The 15,206-nt window shown below is 42.2% G+C and overlaps 2 protein-coding genes across 4 annotated transcripts in view; one reads left to right on the forward strand and one right to left on the reverse strand.

Moving 5' to 3' along the window:
• The window catches only part of exosc2 (exosome component 2), a 4,635-nt gene extending 3,217 nt beyond the window's left edge, over nucleotides 1–1,418 (reverse strand). Inside the window, exons 1-6 of the mRNA XM_086187100.1 lie at nucleotides 1,261–1,418; nucleotides 825–926; nucleotides 670–715; nucleotides 464–553; nucleotides 324–389; nucleotides 162–230 (exon numbers count right to left, since the gene is read on the reverse strand). Of these exons, the coding sequence (XP_086043226.1) occupies nucleotides 162–230; nucleotides 324–389; nucleotides 464–553; nucleotides 670–715; nucleotides 825–926; nucleotides 1,261–1,382 (495 nt within the window). The 5' untranslated portion in view covers nucleotides 1,383–1,418. The remainder of the gene's footprint in view (nucleotides 1–161; nucleotides 231–323; nucleotides 390–463; nucleotides 554–669; nucleotides 716–824; nucleotides 927–1,260) is intronic.
• A 1,611-nt stretch (nucleotides 1,419–3,029) lies between these two features.
• ric1 (RIC1 homolog, RAB6A GEF complex partner 1) overlaps nucleotides 3,030–15,206 on the forward strand; it is a 40,191-nt gene continuing 28,014 nt past the window's right edge. For 2 of the 3 annotated variants that reach the window (XM_086186526.1, XM_086186527.1), the window contains exons 1-2: nucleotides 3,030–3,622; nucleotides 11,766–11,873. In XM_086186526.1, coding sequence (XP_086042652.1) covers nucleotides 3,482–3,622; nucleotides 11,766–11,873 — 249 coding nt within the window. In that variant the 5' untranslated portion in view covers nucleotides 3,030–3,481. Of the gene's footprint in view, nucleotides 3,623–7,290; nucleotides 9,790–11,765; nucleotides 11,874–15,206 lie in introns of those variants that run through there. The other variant, XM_086186528.1, reaches the window with a different exon arrangement.

A 15,206-nucleotide genomic window follows, 5' to 3' on the forward strand; every position in this document is an offset into this window, starting at 1 on the left:
CCCCTTTATTACTTTTGTTACAGTAAATTGGTTTTGGGGCGCTCATGGTGGGGGACAGGTTGGCTGTAATGGATGCGATCATGCCAGAGATTTAAAAACAGAAGTTTCAAAACCACAGTGTGTGTTTTTTGTTTTTGTTCTACAGCTTTAGCACAACTTACTTTTCCGTATTTTAAACTGCGGGTGTGAAGCGATAAAGCTCCATCAGAGAAGACTGACTGCACCTCTGCCTACAAGCACAGGACAAAAGAAACATCATGGGTGAGAAATAAGACTCAGGTGTAACAGTATATATTGTAATATTGTGAAAAGACTTGAAGTACACTGATGAGATCGCCCTCCTGAAGATATTCTCTCATAGTGAGCTCATCTTCAGCTGATCTTCGCCTCTAAAAGAAGACAACGAACATTAAAACCATTTCCACATTCCTTGCTCAACTTTTGCCGTATTCTGATATCTTACCAGCTCTCCTCCAGGCAGGTTAACAGAAGACAACAAGAGGACAGAGTCCAGCCGAGAGTTCGTCTCCACTTTCCACCGCTTCTGTTGAACCTAGAACATTTCACAATAAAACAATATTCTAAAAAAGTATTCACAAAATAACAAAAAGAAAAGCGTAACCAGAGTGAGGACAGCTGAGTGGAGCAGATGGGGAGGGAGAGTCTCACCTCGGTGATCCTGCCAACCACCACGTCACCGACTTCACCGTTAAACCTACAGTTCAGTAACATACCGCAACATTACAAAAGTTATTTAAAAAAAAGGGCGAGGGGGGCTAAAAATATCAAAATACCACTGAAAATCTCTTAGTTTAATCACTCACCTGGTCTTTAGTGGTCTGACACAGATGAGTTTGTCTACCCTCTGCACCTCTCCAGCTACAGAAGCTGTCAGTTTCTCCTCGTCAACATAGGTGCCGTGGCCCCTGGGGGACGAATGGAACTTTTAATAATAAAGACGCCCTTCTAACGCAGTCAAACAGGGATGGGGGGGGGGGGGGGGGGGCTGTTGTGGCGCCACACAGTTAATTCCAACAATGTATAATGTCATACGTTTATTGTACCAAAAGAAACTGGTTGAAACTCCGCTGGAATTTAACTCTAAATCTTTAATCCTGATGATGGTCACTCCGCCGCGAGGTTTTGGTCATTTTGAAATGTTTTGCAAGTACACCACACGTCTTAAACCAGATTAACAAGGAAAGCACGAGTATGAGAGGCAACGCAATCAAACACACATGGAGCTGCCAACCGACCAACCTCATGAAGCCGGTGTCTGAGGTAATCACATCGCCCGGGACGACCAGGTCTCTACGGTGAGAGGAAGAAACTGATAACGACACTGGTTTGCGGATAGTTGGTAATCTCATGTCAGCCGCCATGCTGCCTGGTTGCGTAGACTCCGCCCCTCTACTTCTTCTTCTTGTTGTTCTTCTTCTTTTTTTGGTGGTAATCGCTTTGCTGCCGCCTACTGAAGAGTTGGTGGTAAACCTGCGAAACGAAGCCCAACCTTTCTCACCTTTTTAACTTCCATTAATCTTTGATGCAGTCGATTAACAACTTACATGTTTTAGTGAATTAATAGGAAGAAAAAAAACCCAGCATTTTTGTAATGCCAATGCATCGCAGGCCAGTTATTCAAGTGCGGGGAACTTAAAACCAGGAGGAGCAAAAGGCTCTGTAACATAAAAAATTAGCACTTAACTTAATTTAAGGGTATTTATACCTCATGAAAAAAGAGAATAAACACTGATACAGTTTAATTCTCAAAATGTTTGTCTATTAGTAGGCCTGCTACTAATTTTATGTATTTATTTTTTACTGTTGGGTCAAATCTAACCTTATGGTTGAATAAGTTTGGCCCATTCTGGGCAATCATGTGCTCAGTGTCCAGTGTTTATGACTGTGAAATGTGTCCGTACATCTGATATATTAATCATCAAGAAACACACACACTTGTTTTTGTTTATGCATCTCCCTATCTTTTTGGCATGGTAAGAAATACATCTGCTGTTCTGGGAGGGATTCTACAAATAGCATGTTTTCATTTGGGAGTTAAAAATGTAATTTCAATGCTTATTTGTGTCAACAATTTGTACATGAGGGGTGGAAAATTTAGGTTTCCAGTGCATCCAGAGTAAAGGTGGACTTTTTGGTGAGTGAAAAAATCCATCCATCCATTTTCTAATGCTTATTTTGTCAAGGGTGGGCTGGAGCCTGTCCCTGTCTTAGCAGCCTTTGGGTGAGAAGTGGGGTTCACCCTGGATGGGTTGCCAGTCCATCGCAGGGCCTATACATAGAGTGGGGCAAAAAAGGATTTGGCAGCCACTGATTCTGCAAGTTGTCCCACTTAAAAAAGATGATAATGTTCATCATAGGTACACTTCAACTGTGAGAGCCAGAATGTCAAAAAAAAATCCAGGAAATCACATCGTATGATTTTCAAATAATTTGTATAATGGTGCAAGTATTTGATCAATATCAAAGGTTCACTTCAATACTTTAGTGTAACCCTGGTTGGCAATGATGGAGGTTCCTGTAGGCCTCATCGGGTCTGCACACACTGTCGCTGGTATTTTGGCCCATTCCTCCATGCAGATCTTCTCAAGAGCTGTCTCATCTTTAACAGTGGCATATGTCGTATGAAGCATTTTATGAACATGATGCATTTTCTTGTGACAATAAAGCACTTTTTGCTCTGGTATTCTTTTCCACTTTTTCTCCTGTGTGCTTCAGTCCAAGAACTGGGTAATGTTAAGATACTTTTTATAATTTGTGACTACTACATGACTACTTTTTTTTTTAACAGGTAATTGGATATTCATGGTGGGTCACTTCACCTCGTTCTCCCTGTGGCCTCCCCTTCTCAAGGTTTCTGCAAACGCTAAGTTGACATCTCAACCAGCAGGTGTCAGAGTCGAGCCACGCTGCGCTCAACGCAACCCATTTTCAACCGTAGTCTCAGCGCTGTCGATGGGTGACGTCACATGTCAACACGACGCAAACTTTTCCGTCGTGGCCAATCAGCCTTGAGTAAAACATGGCGTCGGTGAAGCACAGAGGAGTTGGACCTGAGCGCTTTACCGTTATTATACACCGCTGGTTCAGACACATTCAGAATTGATACAGCGGCGGCAGTGAAGGATAATCGGCCTTACACACTTGACTCTCCCGCTTCGTATGCGGCTGCGGGCCTGGCTGCTCTGGTTTTCGTGAGACAGCCGCTGCTTCGACCAGCTCCATAGCTTCAAGTTGGAAAGCCAGTGCTAGCCCAGGCTAGCTTCGTCGGCTGTTTGGATTTTCCTGTAGGGCATTCATGGATTGATTGCCTGTCCGGGGTTAACTTGCTTAGTAATATCTAGCTAACAAGAGTATTTTCACAAAATAAAGGGACCATGCGCAACTTGGATTAAAGACACTTTTCTGACGATCTGGCATTGCGACACAGTTTGGAAAGTGGAGACGGAGCCAGTTGGCCGTCATGTATTTTCTAACCGGCTGGCCACGGAGGCTGCTTTGTCCGCTGAGGAGTGAAGAGGAGCCCTTCTACATCCAGCCCAGCTCCCAGAGGTTTTACTTCGCCGTGCTCTCAGAGACTCAGCTCAGTATCTGGTTTAGTCGGGTAAGTGCAGCAGCGTCATTCGGCCACATAGGCTCAGTACACCGGGACAACAACAAGGTGTGTAGCGCTAGTGTTACCTCATGTGGGCTAACGTGAGCATGATATAGGGCTACTAGAAACGTATCTCAGCTGTTGCACTGATATTCAGTTCTCCTTTCTGTGGCAAACGCGGTTAATTTTGTGCAACGTGAATGTCCTGGCTGTTTACAAACGGTGCCACATACACACCAGTCACACAGATGCATCCATATACGTGTTTGTAATAATTATGCTGAATTTCATAGCCCCCCCCCCCCAAGTTTAGTCCTCTAACAAGCCTCATTATTCGTAGGATCAGAGTCCACCTGATGAATGTGGTGCAGAGGCCAGTACAACCTCCCCACACCAGTAAGGTCTACTGCAGGGGTGCCCCCACACCAGTAAGGTCCACTGCAGGAGTGCCTAGATTTTTCCCATCAGGCATCCAAGTCTCAAACTAAATGATAACCCAAGGGCCAAAATTAAACCCGTTTGTGTCTCTGCCTCTTTTTTTGGCCTTTTTTTTTTCTTATTATTTGTACTTGCATCAAACAGCTGTCTTGTGAAAAGTGTCACTCTGCTGCCTGCTTAAGTTTGTGAAAAAAATAACTAATAATTTGTGATCCTTTGTGAAATTTACTTGTAATTTTATACCTAAAAATAAAACCGCATAAATGGTGATTTGTATAACTTTTCAAATTACTTTATTATGATGACAATGATGATGATGATGATGATGATGATGATTATTATTATTAGTAGTAGTAGTAGTAGTAGTATGAGTATTAGTATTATTTATGAAATGTATTTTTGAAATTTACTTCTGCTGGACCAGATCAGAATATATGACAGGCCAAATGTGGTCCCCAGGCGACGCTTAGGGCACCCCCTGTCTAGTGGCTCAGATACACTCCATACTAGCGGTGAAATTTTCCTGTCCTTGCCTCCAAGTACTCTTCAAATCACATTTCTGAAGTTACTGTCAACACGGGATATCCAGTAACAGTGTTCAAAACAAGCAGTCCCCGACCACATGTTGGACTGTTTTCATCAGGCAGCAGCTCAGCCGTAATTAAAGAGCTTTCGGGCCTCCAGGGTGAAACGATTAATCTTAACAGTAGTCAGGACATCAAATCCTCTCTCGATTCTCAGTTTACTCTGCAAACAAATTCTTAGTAAGACAGTCAAAAAGTTGCATGTTTATGATATCTTGTGTTCATAAGAGGCCTTTGTATTGTTGACAGCCTACGTAGACTCATTTTTCTTGTTGTCTGCTTATTAATTTATGCCAGGCTTTCCAGAAAAGAGGATAATTAAATTTTTCTCAGTTGTTTTTTTTTTTTTTTTTTTAGAAGTGGGCCTTGGATCTGGTGAAGCTGTTTGTTCTCTTAATTGCTGTCACATCCCAAAAGCTGGTTGTTTGGCTGGACAAATAATTGCATCATGGCCCCCAAACTTTTGGGTGCAGAGCCAAGTGGCAGTGGGGGTGGAGTAATGATATAATTTTGTAATTTGTGTGGGCCACGAGAATTTTTTTTTGTTGGTACCATTAACTGCTGCAGGGCAGCAGCTTGAGATAACTACTTCTGCTTCTGACTTCTGTTTCCTTGTGAAAAATGCGGGTTAAAAATGTCACAGAAAAGCCCAGGGAATGTTAGAGGGAGGTGTAGGAGGAATTGATATTTTAGAAGAATTTGGTCAGAGGGAGCCTTTAGAATTCAAACTTACTAGAAAATGGTGCTGTGCAGAGTCCAGTCCAAGGAGTAGTACATAAATTTTGACTTAATGTTGAAGTAATTAGTAGAAGACCGAACACAACATCAATGTCACAGCCTCTGTATTTTCTCACAAACAATTTCAGGTTATACTGGCCCGAATTTCAAATCACAGTTTCCCTCGGGGGGCTTTACAGTCTGCCCAAGTAATGACACCCCCTGGGCTGAGAGCTTCAATTCAAGTGAGGACAAACTACCCCAAATAACCTCTTTAAAGACATAGTTTACCAAAACAGGGTAATTTGCCTTTGAATTACTTTCTGACAGGGGTCTTGAACTCACCACCCCCTGCCTGACTTCTTAGTGATTCCAGAATTCAGTTCAGTGAGACGCTCACGGCGGATTCAGTTGAACTTTTTCACACTTGTTCCGAGTAGCACCAAAACAAACCGTTTTTGACAGTTTTGCTATTGTGAGTAGTCAGTCTCCATTAGCTTCAACGTATAAATATGTGGCTGTTGGATTCTGGAGTCACCATGAAGCCATGCAGGGGTGTGTGTGTGTGTGTGTGTGTGTGTGTGGGGGGGGGGGGGGGGCGAGTTCTTTGTGAGTTCAAGATGCCCTACTGTGAGACACTGAAGGCCAAATTTTACTTTTTGGGTGAATATTGTTGTATGGGATGGATCCAGACATTGCAACTTCAGTGGCCCCTAGCCATGTGACCTCCTGTCCACCAAGCAAACACAGCTTGGAGGCATGTGGTAAAGGAAACATAACAGAAGGCTAAAAGATGTCATGAACTTTCACACAGAGCATCTATAACTGGCAATGTTTATCATGCCATTATGTCTGTTACTGGCAACCCTTGCAGGGTTCATACAATCACAAAAAAAAAAAAAAAAACAGGAAATAATATAGAATTTGAAAATAGCCATTTCCAGGCCCTGAAAATACAAACAATTAAAGCCAGAAAATGTTGAAAGGGTCATGGAAATTTGCTTTGCTATTTGATGGAATAAATTTCTCAAAAAAAAAACCATTTTTTTTGAGTGGAATGTACTCCGGTTAAGTGTGACATGGATTTCTTGCTTCATGTTTCATGTGTAAACAAATCTCTCTGAGAATGTGTGATCAGGAAATTGTTTTTCTCATAGGCTTGAAAAATCCATGGAAAAGTTCGGGAAATGTATTGGTAAAATGTGTTGAAGCTTGTCCTTGTCTTCAGTTAGATAATCCAATTTTCAGATCTGTTGAAACGTGGGATGGCTGATGAAGTGTTGGAGTGATTTCCCTGCACTGCTCCGTCTCCAGTGGCAGCGCCAGCATGAAAAGTCCCACACGGTTCCAAATGCACCGAACTATTATATATACTCTCCCCGTCCCTCTTTTGTGTGAACGCATCCGATTTTGCAGTGTTGACGCAGAGAGGGGCTGTTTGACTTGAAGCTGAACGCATTGTTTATGGTGTTCTGCTGTTAAATTGCAGCAACAATGGATCAAGGTCATTGTTTATGTCCTGTGCACCACACAGGATGCAACCATGTTTTTGCTTCCCCTCCTTATACCAACTCTTCTCGTGAGTATCAATGAGGCATGTAGACGAGAGATCTTCTCAGGAATGTCAGTCGGAGTTGGACCAGCTTCCTCTTTTTGACGTGCACCTTTCACATCTGTTAGAGCCATCATGCGATTTGAGATCACGCTGTAGCACAACTCCACACACACAGGAGGATTTTGTCCTCACATTCTGCATTTTCTAAATTAACCCTTGGTAATCTTGTATATATATGAGTGTTAAATCAGATTGCTGTTGTTTTTTTTTTTGCCACTGTTGATTGTAGCCTCCATTTTTCCGCCAGGTCTCTTCGCTTTAATCCCATTAGTCTTGAACCCCCACCAGTGCAGGCTCAGCCCAGTTAGTTCAGTCGAGATGCTATTACTAATCCGTGTAGCACAGAAGCTTAGCCTTGTAGTTGTTCTGTTCTGTCACCCAGCCACAGCGGCAAGCGTGGTGACGGGATACTGCTCACAGCGCCGGGGAAGAGAAGGGTGGGAGTCTGTTTGTGGGTTAGGGTTATTGTGCTACGATGTGGTGGCTCACTGTACTTGGTAAAATTAGTTTTTGTTTTTATGTGTGTGTGTGTGTGCATGCAGATTTCAGACATTGTAGCGTGTGTGTATGTGTGTAATCCTCTTGTGTTCCCAAGGGATTTCTTCAGTTACACCAACTGGCTGCATGTTATTGTGGTGGAGCAGGGGAAATGGCAATGCGAGGAAAATCCATGAGCTCGAGTCACAACTCCACTGCAAATTATTTCAGTTAGGGCTCAGTTGTTTGCTGGTTGTTGAAACAGTTTGCTTCATGGGACGCTGTCCTGCAAACTAAAAAATAATGCTTTAGGATTATTTTTCTCCTTCTATCTCTCTTCTCTCTCCAAATTTTGAGGAGCATTTAAAGGTCAAAAAGTGAGACTCAATTCTATCATGCATCTTGTGTTGCAGTGACTGATCTGTACCTCCATAATAACTCAAGAAATGTTGGTTGGGGTGGAAATGTTTATTTCCACTATTTATCTGACATTTGTGGATGATAGATGTGTTTGTGAAAGTAATCAATCTCCTCTTGTATTCTGATTGGATTTTTGCTCTTAAATGTGAATGGAAACAAACAGAAAGTAGAGACGGGCAATATATACGTAAAACTATCACAACAATCTACGAAAGCGGCACAGTGGTGCAGTGGTTAGCACTGTCACCTTATAGCAAGGAGGCTCCAGGTTCGAGCGCGGGATCTCTCTGTGTGAGTCTCCATGTTCTCCCTGTTCCTGTGTGGGTTCTCTCTGGTACTCCAGCTTCCTCCCACAGTCCAAAGACATCAAGAGAGGACGAGGCTGATTGATACTCTAAATTGACCGTAGGTGTGGCTGTGAGTGTGAAAGCTAGTGGGATAGGCTCCAGCCCCCCCACGACCCTTAACAGGATAAGTAGTAGAAAATGGATGGATGGATGGACAACAATATAAAGTATTTTACAAAACAATAGAAACGGCAATATGACAATAGTCTAGCGATGCACTGATTTTGGCCGAGTTGTCTAACTACCGATATCTGATTTATATGTTGATATTATCCCTTTAATAACAACTTTGTATAATATTCACATTTTGTGTATGTAAACATTGTAAGTGAGAACATTTTCCTTCGTTCCAAAACATCTGGAGAAGCGCGTGAATCACATAGTTGCTGCATTGTTTCCATCACAACAGATGATGAGCAAAACTGGGCCAATTTTTTGCTCAATGGACCAAAATATTTTTTAAAAGGCCAACATCGGGAGATACCATTATGACTGCTGATATATCGAGCATCTTTGCCGTAGTCTGATATAACGATCCTTTTGGCCTCGCATCAGCATACAGTCTCAACAGCAATGAACCACAATAACTGATTCCTGGAAATCATCAAATACTAAACAACTGTCATAAAACTGGCTTAGAAATCAAAGAATTTGGCCTTTTAGAATTCAGTGAAAACAAACCATACCAACTCTCACATTATTCATAATCTATTCCTGGATGAACACATGGATATTAATAATGGCTGCTGTAAAATGGCAAGTAAAAAAATCCAATGTCAAATGTCTAGTCACGGGAAATTATTATGTTGCTAAGGCAACTTATTTTCTTATTTCCCTCATTTTAAATCTTTATTTCTAGCCTTTTTATGTTGCTGTCACAGTGAGACGCTGGTACCAAGGCTTGGCGCAGCAGTGTTTTCAAATCGTATCATCCACACGAATGCCTGAATTGTGAACCGACGTTACAGCAGAGCGAGCCAGCCTCACCAGCAGCAGGTATCACTGGCAGAATGAAGTTTTAATTAGAGTAAATGGACGTCTGGGACAGAAACAGTTAAGCCCTGTTCTCTGATTACAGTGGCTCCGTCTGATGTTGCACTGCTGGAATTACATAGGATATTTCCCCGTCTTTGTTACTTGACTGTAACCGTTCAGTTTATTGTGTCCTGTTTTTCCTGTAATACCGAAGACAGTTTAAGCTTCTTTGCTGAAGATAGGATTTTGCTGCTTGTCTGAAAAAGACACACGTCAACATTTTGATAATTTGGTTGTGTCGTTGTCATTGTCAAGGATGTTGCTGTTTTAACAACTGATGACAACACTGTAGTTTGTTGGTTGAAGTTACCGTTGGGGCCGATCTACAAAGCATCATGAGAAGACATGTTCAGAGACTGAGAGAAACGTAGGAGAGTGGGGATCAGGAAATGAGCGAGGAGTGCTATAAGAACTGAATGAGTGGAAGACAGAAGCAGAGAGAGAAGGACTGAGAGGAAGACTAAAGGACACATTTCTTCATTCCTGCGACACGTTCATCCTGATGTCATCGGATAGCACCATGAACATTTGGCTGACGTCCAGGTGTGTCTCAGCAGAAACAGTATATTCCCTTTGTTTACCCCTCATCATGTCACAAAGCAGCTGTGTCCTATTTTTTTTTTACATAAGACATCTAGATCATTTGATGATCTAAAGATTTCTTTCCAAATGAAAGGGGAGCCACCCATGATACAGCTGATGGTTCTTTGCCAAAGAATGCATACATCTGTCCAGATGAACTCAGCCAAACCCAATGGGAAAAATATCCTTTTCCTCCTTGGTTAAAGGGATCTGGCCCAAAATTATTGATGAGTCCCTCCATGGTTCAAGCTGCAGTGTTGCAATTAGGCCTCGTAGTTGTTGTGTAATCCTGCAGATACAGACTCACACACACACCACTGAAAACATGACCTCTTTGGTGGAAGTAGGAACCATGTTATTTTATGTAATAGAAGATGAAAAAAAGAGTCATATTAATGCTATGTTAAAGCGATCATAAACTTAGTTTACTCTGTATGTCGGCTCCTTTTTTGACAAGTTGAATTCTTCAACAGTTACTGTAGAAAACTCCTAAATAATATATGATATTATCCTATGTATTATTAGCCTGATGCGTCGCGAGAGACTGTGACGCACAAAAATGTCACTGTGAATAATAACATGCTCTTTTCTACTGCTGCTCTCTGTGTGTGTTCTAAATGACTCTGGTGAATAGATTTCGTTGCTAATCAGAGTTTGTTATTTTTAGACGGCCCGAGCCATCATCCACGATGAAGCTGTACTTTACACATTCATATGCGAAAGTCTGCCGGGGTGTGGAAATTGTCGTCGGAGGCTTGCCGTGTCCGTGTGTAAACCTGCGCATCTGCTGCACATGTGTGGAACATGGACTCAGCAGAACAGAAGAAAGAAAAAAAAAAGTTTCTGTCGTGTCCGCGGTTGTCCATGTTTGTTTGGGATTATAATCCTGCATTTACACTCATATCCCTATCTGTTAGTAAAAGCCCTTATTTTAAATCTTTAGTTCTAGTCTTTGTGGCAGCAGGAAGCTTTTACGCATTTTGTTAAAGAAGAACACCACTTCTTTTTCTGAGGACCTTCCTGACGAAACAATTAGGGTTTATCTATCAAAAAAAATAGAAAACTATAGCATGAATGAACGATCGACAATTTTTACTGCCCCTTCTATTGAACGTTATTGAAAACTTGTGTTGAATGACTGTGGTCAAATGAATGCATGTAGGCAGAGTGAAAGCACGCCAACCTTTTTCTTCCTCTCATTGAAAAAACCCCCACTAAGTACATTACAGGTTAGCTGTATTTTTTTAGCTCGATCTTTCTTTTCTGAGCCATTTGCTGAATGGCGGATTTACGAGCGTCGTTGAAAAACCAACAAATCGCCCTCATGTGGCTCAAAGGGGGACTGCAGGTATCAATCTTAAAAGACAATGAAACAAATGCTGGCACGGTGGTGCAGTGGTTAGCACTGTCACCTCATAGCAAGGAGGTTCCAGGTTCGAGCGCGGGATCTCTCTGTGTGAGTCTCCATGTTCTCCCTGTTCCTGTGTGGGTTCTCTCTGGTACTCCAGCTTCCTCCCACAGTCCAAAGACATCAAGAGAGGACGAGGCTGATTGATACTCTAAATTGACTGTAGGTGTGACTGTGAGTGTGAATGGTTGTCTGTCTCTATGTGTTGGCCCTGAGATGGACTGGTGACCTGTCCAGGGTGAATCTCGCCCGTAGCCACTGTGATAGGCTCCAGCCCCCCCCCCCCCCCCCCCCCAAAGTTGGAAACAAATGCTGATCTGCTGCATTTATTTTGAACTTTCCATTGCGTTTTGACAGAACTCCATGAAGCATAGCATTCTTTAAATAGTTTTCACCACTGAAATGTTTACAGTTTTCATCACCACAACTTAAAGTCAGCTGCCAACTGTGTCTTGTCCCTCTGATCTCTGTGACCTGCAGGAGGTTTTAAAGCTTATTTTTATTTCCGTGTCTCTCTTCCTCCCTACAGCCCAGTGTTTTGATTGTCAGCTATATCGAGTCTGCGAAGGCGGCGGCCCAGTTTGGCTTCTACCAGAGGGCAGAATGGAAACCAGACGACTCCATGGTAGCTGTTGCGGTAGGTCCACTCACGTTTGCATTGTGATTGATGTTTGCTAGTCCAACTCTAGTTTCTTCTTCATTCTGTCCAAAACAGTTATTATTCACGAAGCCACACTAGAGAGTTGATCGTCCTCACCGCAATGGAGTGTGCAACTTTTCTGATAAAAGGCTTGAAAACTAGACACAAATTTGTTAAATTCTCTCCTCAAATGCTTGAATTTGATAGAATTGTTCCATTTTAGTTTCCTTTTTTTAAAATTGGTTGCCCCATTGATTGCAATCTTTGCCAAGTTTATTATAATTTATGTGACACTGTCCTGTTGAATTGAGTGTTAAGAGAGTTACTGCATTTTTAGCTGTGAAAATTACTGACCATTGCTTCTTGAGAAGCTCAGCTTGCTGTGGCCATGCCAATGATGTCACAAAGAAAGAAAACTTTACATGGCCTACCCACAATCACAGAGGCCTGTAAACCACAAACCTTTTGCACATGCACACAGGCAGCTTCATAAAATGCTTCCTTCCTGTGTCTGTGTTCCACAGGTGCGCTGGTCCACGTGTCCCCTCTCTCACTCCCCTTTTGTATATTTATAAGCGTTGGCTGGGTGCAGTCAGAGGGTAGAAGATGCTTCACTAAGTCAATTATTGGCAACAGGATCTGTGTAATAAAAGCATCTTCTTTTACACCCCCCACCCCCACCCCAAGTCTTTTATTGCAGTCAGAGATGAGTTCAGCACTGACATAGCTTCAGATGTCCTCTTGCTCCCTCAGAAATCTGAAATGATGTGAACCAGAAGGATTTTATTGCCATATCTTCTGAGCTCAAACAGTAAAAGCAAGATTGCAGTACAACGGTATATAGTTTAGGTGTCCAATGATGGGCTAAGGGAATAAAAATTATGAAATATAGCAGCAGGGAGTATTGGCCATGCAGAAAAGAATTTCAGCTCTACACATGAGTAAGACTGTACTAGAAAGTGCTTTGCTGGCTGTAAGAACCAGCAAGGTCTGTGTGTATTGTCTTCAGTCTAGAAATCAATAAAGGTGATCGACCAGAGTGACCTTAACCATTTTAAAAGGCTTACATTCAAAGGCCTCAGTTCCTCCTTTGTCCGCTACTGATTTCTGTACTTCTGTCTGACTTAATCAACTTAATGTAGCTGAGTGAGTTTACTGATAGCAATGTTTACACGTCAGCTTTGATATGCCATTAACTGAGCTATCAATGCAACGTGAGGAACATCTAGGGTTTAAAAATGGCTAAAAGGTTAGCATCAGTGACCTTTGCCCTTCAACCCCAGCTTTGTTTAACAGCTCAGGCGTGCGGGACAACAGATTACAGTCTTCTAAAGGATCAAGCCACCTCAGCTTTTCTAAGAGATGTAGCAGGCCTCATTTTTTTGTGTGCTTTGGGAATCAATACAAATGGATTCAAATGGTGAACCGGATGGGGGAAGGGTATATGTTATTGTTGCTGTTTAAATAAGCATGAAAGATTTCCTTCCCATGACCCTCCTTCCTTCCTGTCATTATAGCTTCTGCCTTCTGGAAGAAGCCACATGTAAAAAAAAAAAGAAAGAAAAAGAAAAAGTAAATGATTATCCCCAAAGCTTAAAAGAGATGATTTTTAAAAAATTCATGCATGGGGATGAAATGACAGTTTTCTTGCCAGCATGTTTTTGCATTTGAGCCCACACAAGTTTATTTATGTAACGCTAACCGAAACGCCTTCAGTTGGAGCACCATTCTTACTGCTCCTTTGCTGCACACAAAATTTCTAACAAGAAATTTACAGTGCATTGCTTTATTTGTATCAGCTGGAAGATAAACTAGGAGTGAAATCAACATGTTTGCATTCATTTGAAACATAAAAGCCAGCTATCGGTGGCATAGACACCAGCTCTCCTTGATGTATATGGTTGTGGAGGCACACATGAGTTTAATCTCCCCTCTCAAGTATAGTCCCTGGTATCAAGCCCTGTCTGGTTTTTACGCAATTACATCTCGAGCCATGAAGAAGACGGAACAGAGATGCCGCTCCTGATGTCGAATGGTGTTCGTGGAATAAGGCACGTCATCGAAGGATGGAAATTCATCCAAAACCCGCCTTAGGGAATGCACTGATTTTCATCAAGTCTGTGTTCACCCAAAACAAAAGCGGCGTACATTACACTCGTTTGTTTTTGCTTGGATGAAGGATAACCGAGAAAGAGGAAGACCCTTTCGGCTGCTGATGAAATACGATTCTTTTTGCTTAATGAAGAGCAAATTAACTTCAAGGTGCATAATCCTCTGATATTTTCCGTCCTTGTCGCCATTAGTCATGATTTCTTTGAGCGCAGCTCCAATAACTGCGTGAAGGAAATGTCTCGTTGAGTAATCTCAAACTAGACAAGTGGCCAAGTCAGCAGACGAGCTTCCAAAGGCCAAGTGATGAGGAGCACAAGGAGCATGCGTGTTCTATTATTTAGCCATGTATCTTTTCTTTCGTGTGCTTCGTCTGACCCCTTAGCCCAGATAATTCGAAACCTTTTTTATAAACACTGCCAGGAAATGCTGTCAAGGGCTCTAGATCCTTTATTTTAAGAATTAGCAGAAGGCTGTACATGTTTCACCCAAAACAACACCGGCTGTCCTTGAAGACATTCCGCTGAGTGTACGGTATCAAGTGTTCAGGGAGCTACACAGCAACACACACAAACAACCGTCATTCTGAATATTATTCCTTTCTTGAAGCAAATGCACTGTTAGAAAGATGTTTATACCTTCCTCAGATGTTTCAGTAACAGAAAACAAAGAATGAGTTCATGTATCGTCTGGAGACTTTTCACACATGTAACACACAAAAGGAGATTGACAGTCAGATCTGATGTGGCGGCGCTGACGTAGACCGTGCAGGTAGCAGGACTTGATGTAGAATGTAGACTGTGGTCACATAATCAAGAGTCTCTTGATGTTCCCCAAACTCATCAAAGGAGTTCTTGTCAGCGATGTCTTTGTACCACCCTTTTTCTTTTTCTTCATCCTCCGATGTTTGTGTCTTTCCAATGTCACACCAGTGGCAGGAAGGGACGGCGACCAACTCTGGTCCGACTGGTTTGGACATTTGTGTCCTCACATGTAACTCCTACAGGGAGTTAAGTTGAGGGTCACATTACATGTGTCAAAGTGGTTTAATGATGTCATGTTATTCTGAACTTCCAGTTCTTGTGAACAACAGCGGATTGATTTCAAGTTTGACGTCATTTATTTGAAAGTATTAGCGCTCGGCCTCTTGGTTCCTGCCTCTGTCTCCCTCTCTTTTCTCTTTCCATCTCTCTCATGTCTTTTCATAGTCAGGCCAAAATA

Source organism: Aulostomus chinensis, chromosome 19, assembly GCF_037954235.1.
Source record: "Aulostomus chinensis isolate RoL2024-O1b breed Wild chromosome 19, RoL_Achi_v1.0, whole genome shotgun sequence".
Classification (NCBI taxonomy): Eukaryota; Metazoa; Chordata; class Actinopteri; order Syngnathiformes; family Aulostomidae; genus Aulostomus; species Aulostomus chinensis.